Source organism: Microcaecilia unicolor, chromosome 12 (genome assembly GCF_901765095.1).
Source record: "Microcaecilia unicolor chromosome 12, aMicUni1.1, whole genome shotgun sequence".
Lineage (NCBI taxonomy): Eukaryota > Metazoa > Chordata > Amphibia > Gymnophiona > Siphonopidae > Microcaecilia > Microcaecilia unicolor.
This window is the reverse complement of record NC_044042.1, coordinates 93,639,474-93,653,299: the sequence shown is the minus strand read 5'-3', so window position 1 is coordinate 93,653,299 and position 13,826 is coordinate 93,639,474. Positions and strand designations below refer to the sequence as shown.

The 13,826-nt window shown below is 40.6% G+C and overlaps 1 protein-coding gene across 8 annotated transcripts in view; it reads left to right on the top strand.

Annotated features, from left to right (window-relative positions):
• MAPT (microtubule associated protein tau) overlaps positions 1-13,826 on the top strand; it is a 344,430-nt gene that overhangs the window by 138,229 nt on the left and 192,375 nt on the right. For 5 of the 8 annotated variants that reach the window (XM_030220780.1, XM_030220785.1, XM_030220783.1 and 2 more), the window contains exon 4: positions 2,120-2,206. The exons of 2 other annotated variants lie outside the window; for them this stretch is intronic. In XM_030220780.1, coding sequence (XP_030076640.1) covers positions 2,120-2,206 — 87 coding nt within the window. Of the gene's footprint in view, positions 1-2,119; positions 2,207-12,488; positions 12,555-13,826 lie in introns of all 8 variants that reach the window. One more of the 8 variants, XM_030220781.1, reaches the window with a different exon arrangement.

The window sequence follows — 13,826 nt, the reverse complement described above, 5'->3', positions numbered from 1 at the left end:
TCAAAAGCACCCACCTGTATGTTTCCAGTTACGGCAGTCATCTCTATGCTGCCAGCTTCTGTGGATTCCTTTATGGCGCCTCCTTAATGCTTGCCTGTATGAATCATTGGCGCCATCTGCATGTTGACCACAGATAGCCACATTTGCCTTTTTAGCATTATCTGAGACTGTAGTTTTCACACCAGCTGCTAATGTAGCTGCATAGTTGATTCTAACATGTCTGTTGTGGTCAGTGCTGAGAAAACAGCTAACTCTGAAATTCTAGAAGTTGACTATATAGCTCTCTAGCTGCTGTGTCTATTTCTTTATCAGCTATTTTCTCTCTTTTGTAGTATCTCCTACAGTGGCAGTTGGTTTCTGTCCATTCATAGCTCCCACTTTGGCAGCACCTATGGTCATTCTCGCTTCTAGATCGTCTGACCCTCTGTTCTTCACAGATGATTGTAGTCTCCAGCACTCTGTTTTCCTGGTATCATTGCTTGTTTCTTTTCTTTTCTTGCCTCTGGTCACCCACCTAGTGAGTTACCACTGCTTTCCTTTGACACTAATCTCCAGAATTATAGGTCCGATGGTTTCACTAATTTTACATAGCTCCTATGTGAGACAGAGACTGTGGCCATCAAGGTTTCATGTTTTCAGACTCTATGACTTAGAACTTAGTTAGTCTGAGCCTCATGGGTTGTTGTCCTGGTTTATTATATCTCTCTGTCTCCTGATTCCGTCTTTGTTTTAAAAACATAAGAATAGCTATACTGAGTCAGACCAATGGTCCATCTAGCCCAGTATCCTGCTACCAACAGTGGCCAAGTTATGATCACGGCCTCAATCTCTCCTAGCTCCATCATGGTTTTTCATAGCTGTGTATGGCTTCTCTCTCCATATATTGCTCTCTACTACTACTACTATTTAGCATTTCTATAGCGCTACAAGGCGTGCGCAGCGCTGCACTGAAAATGCACCTTAGTTCTCATTGGCCACCTTTCTTGTCCAAGATGACTTCTTCAGTACCTGTAGGGCATCCCTACAGGTGCTTTTGGTCTGTTCTCTGTGTGATCCTGTGTTCACATTCTACAGTTACTACCTTCTGTCGCTTCTTTCATACCTTGCATATTCTGTTAAACAAATTAGACCTATGCTTATTTAAGCAATCCTTCTAATATTTTAGTTTGACCCTATTGAGGACACTGCTTTGCTACATCCCATTTGTTCTGGTCTGCTATGGACAAAAAGGAAGGAAAAATGGTTTTACCTGACAATTTTCTTTTCTTTTAGTCCTACCAAACCAGACCAGGAACCCTCTATCTGTCCGTTTCATTATACGCTATATTTATTTACAGATGCCATTTCTTCAGCTTTCTATTGCGTTGCCTTCGATGTCACATGTCTCCTGACGTGGTGAATTAGCTGTTTGTCAGTTGAGTATCAGTCTCTCTACATAATAAAACTCAGACTGGGTGAGTTTACACTGTCCTTCGCTATAGAAGTCTAGAGCACTATTGCTTGGCTATTTGAAATACTGAACATTCTAGACTGCGTGCCTTAAGGGGCGAATTACTTGGAACTACTTTTTTTTTTTCTCTCTAACTCCATGGTAGACATCATTCTTTCTGGACTAGTCTGGTAGGACTAAAGGAAAGAAAATTATCAGGTAAGACATAATTTTTCTGTTTTGCTTGTTGGTTGAAAGCCAGCCCTAATCCTATGTCCATCAGGATCAGTTGCTTTTGGGTGCATCAAAGATGTTGTAAGATGAGGGTCAGGAAGGAAGGGAAAATACTGTCAAACTATCAAACTAATCTATTGAACTAGTTCAGATTGTTTTTAAAGCATGCACATCTCTTCTGGCGTGAATTAGGTTAGACTTTGAGGAGGCCTTTAAAGCAATGTTATGAAAGTTCTTCTGGGCCTAATTTTAGTAGGCATTCTTCCTATTTTTGTATATGGGTGAAAAAGCATTATGAACTGATTAAAAAAAACAAAACAAAGGAATCTAATATTATGGGGTTGTATCACAGAAAGGCAGTACATCAAATTCATGACCCTGACCCTAATGAATCTAAGCAAGATAAAAAAAAATTGTAGATGCCCATATACTTTACAGCTGCTGCATGTTTTACAGATGTTACTGCACCATTAGTGGAAGAAAAAGTAAGCGAACACAGGACTACAGCTGGAGAACATATAGAGATACCTGAAGGAACTACAGGTACTGTAGGGAATTCACCTCATTTGAAGAAACATAATGTTAGGAAACTTTAAAAGTACTGGGACCATGACTGAGGTGTAACTAGGACTGAATGGACCCTGGATGTAAAATTTAAGATAGATCCCTGTAACACCATATTTCACAAAGTAGCAGGAGCCAGGAGCCGGTCCCCTTCAGTGCCCCATTCTGAGGGGAGGTGTTTGGAAGCCAAAGGATCTGGGATGGAGTATCTGTGGTGGATATTGGAGATAGGAATGTGTGTTGGTCTGGGGGTTTGTATGTAGGGCAGGACAGTACATGTGGGGGTGTGTAGGTGATATCTAGGACAGTAGGAATGCATGAGGATGTCTGCTGTTGGTGAGATGTTTAAGAAGCCTTCCTCATGCAACAATGAGTACAGAGCAGAACAAGGGCATTTCTCCATAGAATTCACCATACGAAAAGACAGATTCTGGATTCATCTCAGTAACTGTTACCTCGGCCCCAAACTGTGGAATGACCTGCTACTGCATGTCAGAAATCGAACTTCCCTTCGTACATTCAAGCAGGCCCTCAAAACCCACCTCTTCTCCATTTCTTTCTCTAGTACTACTTGGATCTTTCCCCTAACCCTCTCTCCTTCTTTGTTTTATGTTATGTAAACCACTTTATGTTTGTGTTCAGACCCTAGCAGTATATCAGGTCTGTGAAATAAAATTAGGTATAAAATTTAGGCCTGTAAATCAATTAAAAATTTTAATCTCCTGACTAATTGCGTGGTCACTTCGATTAAAATTTTTGATTGCGCGATTGATCGCATGATCCTAATGGGCACCATCTCCCTTCCTCCCTCTTCCCTTCACGGGCAGCATCTTCTCCTTTCTCTTCCCTTCCCCTCCACTCCGTAGGCACCATCTCCTCCCCTCCCCTCCATGGGCACCAAATAATCCCTTCTCTTACCTCCATGGGCACCAAATCATCCCCTCCCCTTCCCTCCATGGGCACCACCTCATCTCTTCCCTCCATTCATGATCACCATTGTTTCTCTTCTCTTTCCTTCCCTCCCATCTTTGATCCTTCCATCCACAATTTCAACATCCTTCCCTGTCCCCCATCTCTCTATTTCCTCTTTCTCCACCACCATCCCCATGGTTCGTATCTTTCTGCCTTTTTCTTCTGTTTCCTCTTTCTCTCATGGCCCCGGCCCCCACTGTGGTCCATATCTTTCTCTCTGTCTTCTTTTCTTTTTTCTTTTTTCTTTCTCCTCTTTCTCCTGTGCCCCCCACCCGGCCTCCACCGTGGTCCACATGTTACTGTCTTCTTTTCTTTATTCTGCTTCCTCTTTCTCCCTTCCCCCTGCCCTGCCCCCGCTGTGGTTTGAATCTTTTTCCGTATTCTTTTCTTTTTTTCTGCTTCCTTTTTCTTCTGTGGCCCGTGCCACCATGGTTGCATCTTTCTTTCTGTCTTTGGCACCTCTTCTTACCTCCTAGCATGGCACTCCAGCGGGCCCCCTCTTGGCTCCTTCTGCCTGCTCCTCACTCCTGCAGGCTGCACTGAAAACAGGACTGCTTCTCACATGCCCCGAAGTGTCTCTCTGTAATGAGTTCTGAGGCGGAACTTCTGTTACAGAGAGATGATGTGGGCAGGGTGAGAAGCAGCATTGTTTTCATTGCAGCAGTGAGGAGCAGGGAGAAGTAGCCACAGACGAGAAGGGGGTGGCTGGAGTGTCATGCTGAGAGAGGTAAGAAGAGGGAGAGATGACGGTGTTAATGCATTAAAAATTTTAACGCGAGTTATGCATTTTAACGTGTTAAATGGACAGCCCTAATAAAATTAGACTGTGAGCCCTCAATGGACAGGGAAAATACATAAAAAACCTAGTGTACCTGAATGTAACTCATCTTGAGCTACTACTGAAAAAGGTGTGGTCAAAATCCAAATATATAAATACGTAAAATAATAAAAATAATATATTACCTAAATAATACTGTGCCTAAAGCTATATATAATATAGCTTTAGGCAATGTGACAATTGATTTTATGAGTTAATAAATAAATCTTTGGTAGAAGATGTGTTACCTGTATCTTTAAAAATTGCGCCAATGAAGCCATTATTAAAGGACATTAGATGTTACCAAGATCAAGAATTTTCAGCCTATTTCCTTTCTTAGCCAAAGTGATTGAAAAGGTTGTATTATTCTGATTGGTGGATTTTTTGAATGAAAATCAGATTCTTGATCAGTATCAATTTGGCTTCAAATGTGAGCATGACACTGAATCATTGTTGCTCTGTATGACAAATGTTCTAAGAGCAGGGTTCGATAAAGGGACTTCATTTATTTTAGTCTCTTTAGATATATCCATGGCATTTGACTCAGTCATATGTTATTGTTACAATGCCTGCATTCCATTGGTATTGCAGATGTTGTTGGGAAAATGGTTTGCATCTTTTTTGGGGGGGGAGTAGGTGGAGTTGTTGTGTAGTTCATGGGTCGGATAGATCTTAGACTGTTGAGTTAACAACTGGAGTGCCCCAAGGGTCTGCCCTTTCAGCAGTTTTGTTTAATATTTGTCTTCTTCCATTATGTTCCTTGTTGAGGGGGTTAGGACTTTTTTGTAATAGGAAACCAAGAACTCTGTGACAGAGAACATTCAGCTGTTATGTCTTTATTTAAAGACTATTAAACAATAGATGAGAGCAGACTTTCTTAGTTTAAACATGTCAGACTCAAGTGGTTTTGATGTTTTGCTGTCTAATGGACAGTGCTCCGGAATCTTTTATGGTAGGTGAAGTAAGTAATTGAGAAACAAAACGGGAGCTGGGCAGACTTCTACGGTCTACGCCCTGATCGTGACTGAATAGATAGCGATGGGCTGAAGTGTAAATTTTAAGGGGCTTCGACGTTAGCTTCAGCACTTAGTACAAGAAAAGTACTGGGCAGACTTCTACAGTCTGTGCCCTGAGAAAGGCAAGGACAAATCAAACTCGGGTATACATATAAAGAATCACATACCTTGTGAAATGAGTTTATCTTGTTGGGCAGACTGGATGGACCGTACTGGTCTTTATCTGCTGTCATTTACTATGTTACTGTGTTTAGGAAAACAATACGATCTTTGGGTGTTATTTTGGATCCAGCATTGAGTATGAAATCCTAGGTTCTCAAGCTGATTAGTACAGTGTTTTTTAAATTAAAGCTTATTAGGAAAGCTTCTCAGGAAAATTTCCAAATTGTCAGGAAGATATACACAAAAAATGGCACATGTGAGTTTATCTTGTTGGCCAGACTGGCTGGACCGTGCAGGTCTTTTTCTGCCGTCATCTACTATGTTAAGTTGTTGAAAGTATAGTAATGCCACATTTTGATATTGTAATGCCCCTACAGGTTGCTCAGAATGCCGTCGCATGTGTTCTGATAGGACTGAGGTGATTTCATCACATCACAATCACCCAACCGTCTGCATTCGTGCCACCTTATCTTCTAATCACATATATCAACTCACAGATGTTGCACATTGTGCTCAAAAATGTATATCACATATATTTTGCTTAATACATATTCAGGGTAAACTACCCAACCAGGTGGTAAAATCCGTCTTATTACAGCATAAAATGTTCCAACACTCATTAGTGTGACATACAAAGTCTCCCCGTCAATTCGGGTGAAAAAATATATATGTCCAGGTAGAAACAAAGCGCTGTCCAGGGAAGGTTATCAAAGGACTGTGTTCACAACAGTTCAATTCAGCTGATTTAAACATTCTATGTCACACTAATGTGTGTTGGAACATTTTATGCTGCAATAAGAGGGATTTTACCACCTGGTTGGGTAGTTTACCCTGAATATGTACTAAGCAAAAATATATGTGTATACATTTTTGAGCACAATGTGCAACACTTGTGAGTTGATATATGTGATTAGAAGATAAGGTGGCACAAATGCAGACGGATGGGTGATTGTGAGTTTCGAAGTATGTGTTAAGGTATTTATTGGGCACATGATGTTCAAATAAATGGAAAAATTATAAAATAGAAGCTTGGAGTACTTGAGTAACAAGTTGTGCTCTAATTATACATTATAACCCTAATTTGTAATCATTGTATATATACAAATCTTTGTGCCATATATAGAATTCAGGGATTAGCCTCATGTATTTCTTCAGGATTCTCTTCTCCTTAAAGAATCCAACTTAATTCTTCTACTGTTGTACTCTCTACGTTGGAGTTTTTCCTCTGTCTCTTTATCTTTGTAGATTCCAGGTAGTTCCTTTATGTCCCCTCCTCCCTCTCAGGACAGGATCTTCTGTTGTTTCTCCAGTTTTCTCATACTGCTGCACTCCTTAAAAGTAGCAGGGGGCTGGTTTCCTGTTCCAGTTTATATCTTCAGGCAAGCAGAAGCTTCAGCAGCCCTGTCACTGCTCATCACTATTTTTTGACTGAGCTGGGCTAGGCAAAGACCTTCTTCCCCTTACTCAGCAGAATGATGATCTGAAAGCAGGCGCCAAAGACAAAGAATTAAAACAGGGCTGGGGTTTGATAGTAGTCACAGTTTGCCTCCAAAAGGGATCTCCTACCATTACTTCACTGGTCAGGAGGGCCCTCCTGGAAGCTATGAAAAGTATGTCAATTTTGTAACTCAAAGTCCAGATTTTAGTAGAGCCACTAGAGGTCTCTGTTTATCATATAGAGCAGAGCCTGAAAGGTTCCTACACTAATATCAGAGGTATGCTTGATAGAATGCCATCATCCTTATATTTCAACACAGGGAGATCTCTGAAAACAGGAAACTAAAGCCCAATATGAAAAGGCGGCTGCCACCTTTTTTAGTTTGAACATCATGTTGCATGCCCTAGAGATCAACATTTTCCCTTCTTAACTATTAAGATGTATTTCTAAACATACGGCAACCAAATAAGCTGAGGAAATTAATCAAGCCTTATGGCTTACCTTTTATTTAAACTTTCTATACCACCCAAACTAACTAGTTGAATTGAGCGGTGTACAAATAAAATACAAGAAATAAAAAAAGATGGAAAAGACCTACAATATGTGGTAGTACAGAAGACATAAACACAAGAAAAAATAGAATACATTCAAAACCAGAGCATGAAAAAAGGAAATAAAAAGAAAAATTACACCAACAAGTAACTAAAAATCGCAGGAATGCTGTAGCCCAAAAGGCAAAGCCCTCACCCATCTCCCTGGTCACTGGCGTATGCCTACCCAAAAAGCCAAGTTTTTAGTGCAGCTTTAAATTATTTAAATGAGGAGATACCACAAAGGGTTAATTGCAAACTATTCCAGGTGTGTTGACCTTTTCTATAGTTTTTTTTTCCAAACAGCGTTGGGTGCCGACCGCATCCATGATTGTTCTTTCTACCTGTAACAAAAGCACCAAAACATTAAGCCGAGTCAAATCTTTAAAAGGGTCTGGATATTCTACCAAACAACAACTTTTCAGAAAGAATTTTCAATTATCTTTGGTGCTGGTAAGAAAAGATTACTGGCTTCACCTTCTTCCAGTTCCACAAAGATTTGTTGTAGTTTGACTAAGAGATAGATAGATATAAAACAAGCATAAATAATAATTGTGAGCTTACTTATGGCACATTACAGAAGAATGTATCCTATTTCATATGCCTCTAAATGAAAAACATCCTGTAAAGCAGGCATATCAGGGTCTATTCTTGCATTTATGAAATGTTATATAGTGACTAAATGAGTACTGACAGAAAGTCTTTTGGGTGATAAGTTCTTTTAATAGCACTCTATTGATACTGTTGGGCTAAGCCCAATCCGTACTGACTGTTGGAATATAATACATTAGAAATGCTCCTACTGTCATTTTCATTTTTGTTAATGCTTGTGTTAAATTGGGCAGGATGATCCTAATTATGTCCTACCTCTACACTGCAAGTTCCACACAAACTTTAATTTGGCATTTTGGATAGAGATAGAAGTGAGTCTCGCCCTCTCCCGGGGAATTTTAGATTGAAATAATGTAAAGTGAATTTTGTATCCATTTCACAGTATTGATATTGCTGGTGAAGTACTCAGACCAGAGGTGGGATGATGTTCAGGAAAAAGTAGGAAAAGCCCAGAGGTCATGTGGTCTGAAGATTTCTGAGTTTTGTTCAGGATCAGCTTAAGTATTAGTAAAACAAGGCAGCTGCCTAGGGTAGGGGTTCTCAAATCAGTCCTTGGGGCACACCTAGCCAGTCAGATCTTTAGGATAGCCATAATGAATGTGCTTGAGAGATTTGCATGCACTGCCTCTTTTTTGTTTGCCAGTCTATCTCATGCATATTCCTTATGAATATCCTGAAAACCTGACTGGCTAGGTCTGTCCCAAGGAATGAATTGAGAACCACAAGCCTAGGGTGCCAGTGACAACAGAAGAAGTCCTGATAGGCATACAAGGATCCATCAGCACAATATTAACTTTCAAAAGTTAGTTGTTTGTTTTTTGGGAGGGGGAAGGTGCAAGGCCAACGATCTTATAGAGCACTTTCCACTAATTCTGGTGCTGTTGGTCTATTATACTTCAGAGAACTAGTATCTCTTGGTTCTCATTGTTGTGGGAATTAGTAGGAAAAAAGGTAGGATTTATTACGAACCTAAAATTTATGGTTTGGAGCATACTGATTCTTTTACTGCTGACATATCTAGCTCCATAAGAATTAATCAGGGAGCTGTGTTTCTAATAGTTGCTTCATTAGAGGCTTAAAAGGTGATTGTGCGGGAAAGAGGGCAACTGGGTGTGTGTAACAGAGCAAAACCACAGAACTGAGTGTGTATAATGGGACAAAACTACAAAACTGTAGAGAATATGCTTTTGAGTGATACTATATTTTAGCACTGTGCACTTTCAAGGACTATTTTAAGCTGGTCAACTCTGTGAGTCAAATAAGTTGCTAAGCTTCCTCAAAACAACCTCCTTTTTAGCAAGCACATAGTCGTTTGCAATATATTCATTGCCAGTATAGAGAATTCAGTTTTATGTTTAAATGTGTTTATTAAAAGACAAAATAGTACAGTTTGTAGGGCTATAGTCAAAATACATTTTAAGAATATTAACTACAAAACATACAATTAATAGCCTCCAACAGTTTCACCAGTTTTCTCTTTACTTTGAATCTCCCCTTTTCCCCCCATCTTCCCTCCCCCCCTCCCTCCCGTCCCTCCCGTCTCTAAAGAGCAATTATGGATACGGAGGCAAAGAGTCACTATCAAGCTTAGCCTCTTATGGAGCTATCACACACAAAACTTATGTTTGATTTACAAAACCTGCCAGTGCTGCCAAATCAGGCCATGTCGGTTAGCTTCCAGAGGTCATATCCTTTTAAAATTCTTAATCTCTAGGGCTTCGAGGATTCTAGACAAGCACCTCATTAATTTGTACTTTTTCTCTTACATCATTTCCCTCTGTTACCACGCCATGGAAAACACCTCCATTCAACCTTTAAGAATTCAAAATCCTACTTCTAGCCACCTCTGTTAATGAGTCCCAAAAAGGGGCCCATGTTTGGCAGAAAGACTCTCCTCTGGGTGAGGCCAGGTCGCCCACCGCTCTTCGTTCCAAAGAGCACAAAAAAATCATTCTCGCTCGCCATTGAGACAGGGTTGGTGAGTCTGGCGTTATCCATAATTGCAAGATAACCTTCTTACCCAGTAAAACCGTTTTTTTAAGAAACGGGCGCAACCCTATAGGTGGTCTTTGTACCAAGTGAAATTTATGGAATAGTAGCTGAGGCTTTTTCCGCCATGTAACCCTCCACATTTCCGACACATGACAACACACTTGCGTCCAAAATCTGGCTATTCGGGGACAAGCCCAGAACATGTGACCCAGCCCCGCTGGAGAGTGACCACACTTCTTACATCTATCTTCCTGACCTACATGCGCCCTCCATGCTCTATGTGGAGAAAAAAACATTCGAGACAGGAATTTATAGGCCGTTTCTTGCAGCGCCACGCTTTCAGAGATTTTGGGTAAATCCAGAAAGCATGCCTTCAAGTGATCAGATTTAACGTTCACTGGTAGTTCTTTATTCCATTGCATTGCCAATTGTTCGTAATCAATCTCACCTAATTGCTCACGTAGTTCCGAATGGTAATATTTTAAAGGGACTGACCCTTGAGCATCCAAAGCTAAAAGAGACATCAGTCGGCTCCATATTTGGGGACTCAAATGTGCAGGTGGAATAGATCGTAAATAATGTCTTAGTTGGAAGGAGGCAAAAAAATCTTTTCTAAGTACACCAAATTCTCTGTCTAATTCTTCAGTAGTTTTTAAAATACCCTCTTCTGAGTATAAGTGATGTATATAGCTAATCCCCCGTGTTTCCCACTCTAGGAAAAGTTTAGCCGAGCTTCCCGGGGGGAAGTGGTTGTTGCCTCTTATCGGCAATAGTGGAGTGCAAGTTGTAGAAAAAACAAATTTACGGCCCAGCCAACGCCAGGTTTGTCTTAATGGAGACACCACTGATGTGAAATACCGGGGTGTGTTTACTGCCCCTGGCGTAGCATGTAGCCATGCACTAAAATGTCGGGGGGAGAACACCATGGTCTCTATACTAGTACACGAAAAGAAACTAGTGCCACGAAACCAATCAGAGAGGTGGCGCATATTACTTGCCACAGAGAATAACTTTAGATTTAAGAGTCCCAATCCCCCCTTAGCTCTAGAGAGATATAATTTAGCAACTGGTAACCTTGGTCTCTTCCCCTGCCATAAATATTTGGTCATTACCCTCGTCAACGTCTGATCATCCTTATGTTTAAGGAACAAAGGAAGCACTTGCAATACATAAACCCATTTTGGGACCAGAATCATGTTATAGAGGGCTATCCGCCCCATCAAGGATAGGGGTAAAGTCGTCCATGTTTGCAAAGTCTGTCTAGTTTTCAGTTTAAGGGGTTCTATGTTTTGGCTATAAAGGGTGTTCAGATCGGCTGTCAGCCATATGCCAAGATATTTCAATTTATCCTCTGCCCATGTTAATGGAAATGCCCCCTCCCAGGTCGAACGTATCCGTGTCTGGACTGGCAGAGCCATAGACTTACTCCTATTCAGGGCAAGGCCCGAGTAGAAGCCAAACTCCTCCAGAATTCCAAATAAATACAGGAGAGAGGATTGGGGTTTTGTTATAGTTACTAATATATCATCTGCAAAAGCTAAAGTTTTGAGCTCCCGCGAGTGTAATTTAATCCCCCGCACATCTGGGTCCCTTTGGATAGTGCATAACAATGGTTCAAGGTATAACAAAAATAAGAGTGGTGATAGGGGGCAACCCTGTCTCGTGCCACATGCTATTGTAAAGGGGTTTGATTTCATACCATTAATCAATAATGACGCTTTTGGATTAGTGTATAGCGTTACAATAGCATTAAATATCCACCCTCGGATGCCAATATAATCAAGGACAGAAAAAAGGTAATCCCATCTCACCTTGTCAAAAGCCTTTTCGGCATCTAAGCTAACTAGCAGCAACGGTTCGTTCTTGGTAAGGCTCTGTGCAATGGCTAAACAGGCCTTCCTGACATTGTGACAAGGGTGTCTACCCCGCACAAACCCCACTTGACCCTCTCCCACTAATTTTGGTATTAGAGGGGATAAGCGTTCCGAGATGATCTTCGCTAAGATCTTTAAATCAACATTTATAAGAGATATAGGTCTATATGAACCTGGATTTTCTGGTGGTTTGCCCTCTTTTGGAATTAGGGTTATCAAGGCTTCATTAGACTCTCGCCTAAATCCCCCACATTCAATGGATTCCTCAAAAAAATCAAGAAGCGGGCCACCCACTTGTGGAAAAAGCAATTGATAGTACTCAGCACCAAATCCATCCGGACCCGGAGCTGACCCACGTTTTAATGATTTCACTACTCTTTGCAGCTCCTTGGCCCTGATAGGCATATTTAATTGTTCTAGCACTTCAGGGTTCAGACGTGGCATTCCAGAGTCTGCCAAGTAATCTGTTATGGACGGACCGAGTGGCGCCTCCGGGGCTTTGTATAGGTTTGCATAATATTGTTCCAATAATCTGACTACTTCCTCTGAGTTGTTTATTTGTCTACCCTCTGCATCTCGAAGTGTTGGTATAAACCTATTTCCCCCCCAGGTCTTATTCAGGCGGGCCAACAATTTCCCAGATTTATTACCATGTTTGTGGAAAGAGAAAGATCTATAAAAAAATTGTTTCTTTGTTCTCTCATGGATCATTGTATTAAGGGCTTAGAGAATTCAGTTTTAAATATTTATTGCAACATTATTGTTCTTGTTTTGGTAACTTAAACCAGCTGAGGAAGCGGGTGTTGGAGACACTCCAAACATTGAGGATCATGCTGCTGGTGATATTGCTGAAGGTCAGTGAAATAATACTATCAAGAAGAGAAGGTTTGTGATTGATGCCTTCCGGGTTTTTTGGAGCAGCAGTTTTTTCTTCACATTTTTTGGAATTGTTTCCTGCTGTTTCTTTTTGCTGGAGTCGGAGAACAATGGTTGAGGCCTTTTGTGGGGAGCTTGGGGTTGATTGGGAATAGCCCCCAGGCAGTTTAGGTTTTATTAATTTATTAATAATTTATTAATTATTAATTTATTGACTCATAACCACTTGTTACCACTTGCCTCCACTTGTTGGGCTGTTTGTTTGTTTATTTATTAGGATTTATTTACCGCCTTTTTGAAGGTATTCACTCAAGGCGGTGTACAGTAAGAACAAATCAAACATGAGCCGTAGGCAATTAGAGCAGTAAAACTATTCGAACAACAATACAAAGTATGGCATGGTATACTACTTGCAATGACAACACAATACGTAATAGAACATTATAATTGGTAGTGCGGGGTAAGGCAAAGTTGTAACATATAGATGAGTAAGAAAGTAGGAAGAATTAGAAAGTAAGGTGATTGATTTGAAGAAAGTTGCACGTGAGGTCAGAGAGATGGTTAAATATTATCTCAGGGTAGGAGTGGATAAACATGTCCCGCTGCAGTATGTGCAGCCCGAGTCAATCCTTGTGTGTGTGAGTGAGACTAACAAGTTAGTTACTTCTTCCATTAAAGGCTCCAAGAAGCTTTCCAGAGTGTGGGGGCTACTTTGGAGAAGGTTCGCGGGTATCACATTGTGTAATGTCTTTTGGAGAGGGTGTAGGACCTTGGGAGGACCTTAGTGTCCTTGGCAGTGTGTGGAGGATCATCCTATTCTTCAGATACTCGGGGCCATTTCCTGACGGGGAGACTATAGAGTTTTAAATTTAGCCCTGTATTGTACTGGTAGCCAATGAAGTTTTTGCAAAAAATGTGTGATGTCATGTCGCTTGCAACCTTTTAAAAATAAAGTAAGCGCTAAAAGTGCTTAGAAGAATTTTACAAATATAGTAGGGTTACTCTCCCTTTCAAATGTTCATATGATCAATTTGACCTGCTTACTAATACTGCTGCTTTTAATTTATATGTAGTTATAAGTTAATACAAAATAAATACAACTAATACAACGTCAGGCAAAAATATTCTGATGACTGGATGATAATGGTCATAGTTACCCCTGTTTAATTTTGTGTGTAACTACTGAGGAAAAATCAGGGTTTGAAGTTAAGAAAGTGTTTCTTTAAAGTGTTGCAAGGGGTTCAAATAAG